Source organism: Aptenodytes forsteri, unplaced genomic scaffold, assembly GCF_000699145.1.
Source record: "Aptenodytes forsteri isolate BGI_AS27 unplaced genomic scaffold, ASM69914v1 Scaffold209, whole genome shotgun sequence".
NCBI lineage: Eukaryota > Metazoa > Chordata > Aves > Sphenisciformes > Spheniscidae > Aptenodytes > Aptenodytes forsteri.
In genome coordinates this window covers 13,044-17,784 of record NW_008795034.1, presented here as the reverse complement: position 1 = coordinate 17,784, position 4,741 = coordinate 13,044, and the positions used below count along the sequence as shown (strand labels likewise).

The following is a 4,741-nucleotide window of genomic DNA, read 5'->3' as shown; positions in this document are numbered from 1 at the left end:
GAGGAATGGAGAAAGGGGAGGAGGGGGGAGGAGACCCTATATGCCCATCCAGGGGGGAGGGGATCATGGGGCATCTGGGGGGCCCAAGGGGCAACGGGGGGGGTCCTGGGAGCAACTGGTGAGTCTAAGGGTGAAAGTATGGGACCCTGGGGGCAACTGGGTCAACTAACTGTAACTGAGGCAAAGGGACAGTGGGGGTTCTGGGAAAAATGGGGGAAAGTGGCAGGGTCTCGGGGGCAATTAGGAAATCTGGGGGAAGCAAGGCAGCCTGGAGTGGTCCTGGGTGCAAGGGAGGGGTCCTGGAATGGGCCAGAGGACAATGAGAGTCCCAGGGGGAAATAGGGGGCCGTGTGAGTTTAGGAGTCCCGGCAGTCTATGGCCCCCCTTGGGCACCCAGGTCCCCTCGCATTTGTAGGGAATCCCAAGGGACTGAGGGTCCAATGGGGTTTGGGAGGCCCATGCTGGTCTGCACGGAGCCCCAGAAGCATGGGGATTTTGAGAGTAAGGTTTACAAGGTCAGGAGGACTCACACCAGCAGCAGCACAAGTGCCATGGAGCCAAGTGCCAGCCCCAGCCCCAGCGATGCCGTATGGTGCAGGGAGGTCCTGCCGTGGGGCCAGCGTAGCACAGCTCTGAACCGAGTCTGGAGTCCCTGCTCTGCCTCCATGCTTCCCCCTGATACTGTGGGGACCCAGGCACCTTGGGTCATGGGGCACTGCCCCCCAGGGACCAGGTGTCCCTGCAGCACCTGCTCCAGCCACAGACCTCACTGCCCCCAGCAACCCAGGCATCTGGGGGTCCCTGCTCCACCCCATGTGCCCTACTGCCCCCAGAGGAGCCAGGCATCAGGGAACATCTGTTCCACTCCACCTGTCCACCATGGGCACAAGTGTCCTGGCACCCTGCTCACACCCCCATGCACACCCCTCCCATGGACCCCGGTGTCTGGGGTCCCGCTCCACCCCACACTGCTCACTGCCCCCAGGGCACTCAGGTGTCTGGGCGCACCGTTGAGGTAGAAGTACTTGCGGACCAAGGACTCAGAAAGGAACCCCAGGCGACAGGCGATGGTTCCTGGAGTGGGGTCCTGGAGGGTCAGACTGAGTGGTCCCTCTGCACCCCCCTGCAGCTCCTCAAACAGTGCCAGATCCTGTGTGCGCAGCTGGGGATGGGGGAACACATCAGTGCAGCCTGGTCCACCAGGTAGATGAAACAGCATACATGTGCATGCAAAGGCACCCATGTCCTGAACATGCTAGTCATGTCCCCTTCATGCTTCTTGTACGCTTTGCTCATGCATGTGCATGCACCTCATGTCCCACATGTGCTCCTCGTGCCCTGTGTGTGTGCACACAGGGATGCACGAGCAGAGCATATGCAAAAGTAACTTCCTTCACACACGTGCACAGGAGTGTACATGAATCTGCACACACATGAGCGACCTGCCTCCTGCTTGTGTGCAACCTTCACATGGGTGAGCACTTGCTTGCATCCTGTGCATGCTTACACACATGCTACTTATAGCACACATATCTACTGTATAAGCAATACCTGTATCTATTGATAGTCCTCATGCCAAGCGCACAACTGTGTGCATGCAGGCCTTGCTACCCATGCCCAGTCCTCTCATTAATGTCTACGTACACCCTTGCACATGCATGTGCAACTCACATCCTTGGCAAACATCCAGGTAATGGGCAGGTCAGGAGGGGTGGCAAAGGGCACATCGCAGTGCAGTGTGATGGCTTCATCCGCATGGGCCCACACGTCCTGCACTGGGAGCATTGACAGGCATGTGAGTTCACATCTGCTCATGCACTTACAGAAATTATTGCATTCCTGTGTGACTGCATGTGCTCACGTGCTCGCAGTGGGGATGGGTAGGCATGCACCTTGGCACGATCTTGTGCGCTCATGGTGGGCCCAGCAGGCATGCCCACATTTGAGAAATGAGGGTTGCCCCCAGAGCCCTGGAGGCACTCAGTTCTGGGGTGGGGCTTAGCCCAGCCTGGATGCCTGGGTCTACCATGGCCCCATACCTGGGCAGTCCAGGGGAAACTGGCAGTCCACGAGGCGGCAGGTAGCACACTGGAAGACGCGGGCAGCTGGCTGGTACCCTGGGAGGGAGAGACTTGGTGGTCCCAGGTGAATGGGAGATGTACTAGGGGACAGGGGGTGGCAAGACAGAGGGATGGGCACTTACCACAGGGGGGGATGCAGGCTGGAGCTGGTGGGGAGGAAGCAGCATTAGACTGGGGATCATTGGGGATCCACATCCCTGTGATGAGCTGTCAGGGCTCAGCCCTTGTCCAGCCCAGACGGGGTCCCTGGGGGTTTCTTCAGGCTTGGGGTGCCCAGGGTGGGGGTCTCTGTGACAGTCCCTCGAGTGGGGGTCCCAGGGGTTCCCCAGGGTGGGAGTCCTGCAGGGTGTCCCCACTGGCCCCATACCTTCCTCCAGGTGGCTCAGCTTCACCCAGATTATGTCAATGGCTTCCTGCAGAGACACCTCAAAGGGCTCTGGGGTGTCCCAGATGTCCAGGTGAGACAACGTGCCTTCTCCCCAATTACCATAAACACTCCCCGGGCCCCACAGATCCCCTGTACAACTTTCCTTGACCCCATATATCCATCGTAGAGTCCCATATATCACCAAATACCCCCTCAAAAGCCCCCAGAAGCTGTATAACTTGAAGCCCATATACCCTCAGGATTCCCCAAATATCCCCTTACAGCCCGCAGACCTCCATATATCCTATATTTCACCACAGCCCCCATTCAAGACCTCCATGTCCCATCCCCCATGCCCCATGTCCTGGCCCTACCCCCTCACGTGTCCCATGTCCCCTGCTCACTCATGTCCTTCTGCTTCTCCAGAAAATGCAGGGCATCCATGATGATCTCCCGAAGTGCCTTGCGCTGCCCTGACCCTGGGACCAGTAGAGGGGCACTGGGACCAGTACAGGGTTGGGGTTGGAGGTTCAGGGATGGGAGGGTCCAGTAAGGGCTGGGGATTTCTGGGGGTTCCTGGAGTCCTGATCAGGGTTTAGGGGTACTGGGAAGGGTCAGGTATCCCTGGGGATTCCTGAGGTCCTAGGAAGGGCCAGGGTGTCCCAGGGAGTCCCCAGTCTGTCCCTGGTCAGGGTTGGGTGATTCTCAGGGTCCCAGGCAGGGTTGGGGTTCCCAGAGGTCCCTGGGGTCCAGGTCAAGACTGGGGAGACCTTGGCATGGTTGGGTTCTTGCCTGGGGTGGGTCCCTGAGGTCCCTGTTTAGGAAAGGGGTCCCCAGTTGCCCGGGATCCTGGCCAGTGTCAGTGTGAGGGCTTTGGTTGAAGTGGGCTCTGGGGTCCTGTTCAGGGTGGGGGTCCCCCTTGGGATGGAGGTCTCTGGTGGGATGGAGGTGCCAGTCAGGATGGGGGTCCTTGGGCAGGGTCCCTGTTGGGTTGGATGTCCCTGGGGTCCCATGACGCACCCACAGTGACAGAGGCGAGTGGCACAGCAGCCTGGACGAGGGCCTCAAGGCAGTGTCGATGTCGGGGGTCATTGAGGGGGGCCCCAGTAATGTCACGGCAGAGCCGTGCCCGCTGAATGGGGGGCCCGAAGCAGAGCAGGCAGGGGTGCACCCCAGGGAGCCAGGATGCCAGGGCCACCCACTGCCACAAGCCAGGTCCTCTTGCCTGGATGCCTGGGTTTCCAGGGAGCCAGGGGGCCAGCACCAGCACCCACCACGACCCCATGGCCCTAAAGCATAGCACCCAGATGTCTGGGTCCCGAGGTAACAGCAGGGTTCCTAGGCGGAGCCCAGGTGCCTAGGTCCCCAGGCAACAGCAGGGTTCCTAGGCGGAGCCGGGGCGCCTGTGTCCCCAGGGGACAGTGGAGTTCCTAGGCAGGTCCCAGATGCCTGGGGGCCCTCTTGAGAGGAGTGGGGATACCCAGACACATGGGTCCCCTGGGGTGTGTGGGCTGGAGAAGGGGCTCCCAGTCCCTCATTTTGGTCTCCCCAAATCCTCTCTACCTTCAGTCCCTGCCAGTCACATTACTTGGTGTCTCCCAATCCCCTCTATTTAGATGTCTAATTCCTCGCCTTCGCCCCCTATAATCCTGTCCCGTCAGCACCTCCAGTCCAGTCTCTTGCAGTTCCCAAATCCCCTTCCTTGAAACCTATGCAAGGCTTTGCCTTTTCATTCCTTCATATCCCATCCCATGAATACCTCCATACTCACCTGCCGAGGTGAGCTGCCCTGGAGCTGGCCCGATCCATAGCGGAGTGGCAGATCTTGGCGCACAGGAAGGTTTCCTGAGGCAGGGAAGTGCCAGGGCAGCGGAGAGGCCTGCCAGGAGCTGGCAGCTCTCATGAGAGACTCTGATGCGGCCTGGGAGTTGCCAGAGCAACCACGGCCACCCCACACTTATAAAAAGCAGCCTAGGGAGTGCTAGCAGCCAGCAGTGCTGCCAACAGAGCAGGCAAACAGAGCGTGGCGCAGCAGCCAGGGCGTGGCGTGGCAGTTTGCGCGGCAGTTTGCGTGGAAGGGTGCACAGGAAGGGCATTGTCACCCTACCAGCTCAAGAGGTGAGTTCAATTGGTGGTCATCACCCTCTCAGAAGGAGCTTAGCTATGGTATCCACCCGGCAGAAAGCTACGTCCTCTGCTCTTGCCAAAATGGACTTGGCAACCCAGACAGAGCTCCCACAAAACCATGCAGCCATCCAGGCCTCAGGCTACAGGGAGTGCCAGAGCCTTTCAC

The 4,741-nt window shown here is 59.6% G+C and overlaps 1 protein-coding gene across 1 annotated transcript in view; it reads right to left on the bottom strand.

Moving 5' to 3' along the window:
• Positions 1–3,733, bottom strand: part of SPACA6 (sperm acrosome associated 6) — a 3,940-nt gene extending 207 nt beyond the window's left edge. The window contains exons 1-8 of the mRNA XM_019471285.1: positions 3,469–3,733; positions 2,853–2,927; positions 2,449–2,517; positions 2,204–2,227; positions 2,040–2,117; positions 1,672–1,775; positions 1,009–1,162; positions 531–681 (exon numbers count right to left, since the gene is read on the bottom strand). Coding sequence (XP_019326830.1) covers positions 531–681; positions 1,009–1,162; positions 1,672–1,775; positions 2,040–2,117; positions 2,204–2,227; positions 2,449–2,517; positions 2,853–2,927; positions 3,469–3,733 — 920 coding nt within the window. The remainder of the gene's footprint in view (positions 1–530; positions 682–1,008; positions 1,163–1,671; positions 1,776–2,039; positions 2,118–2,203; positions 2,228–2,448; positions 2,518–2,852; positions 2,928–3,468) is intronic.
• Positions 3,734–4,741: the final 1,008 nt, after the last annotated feature.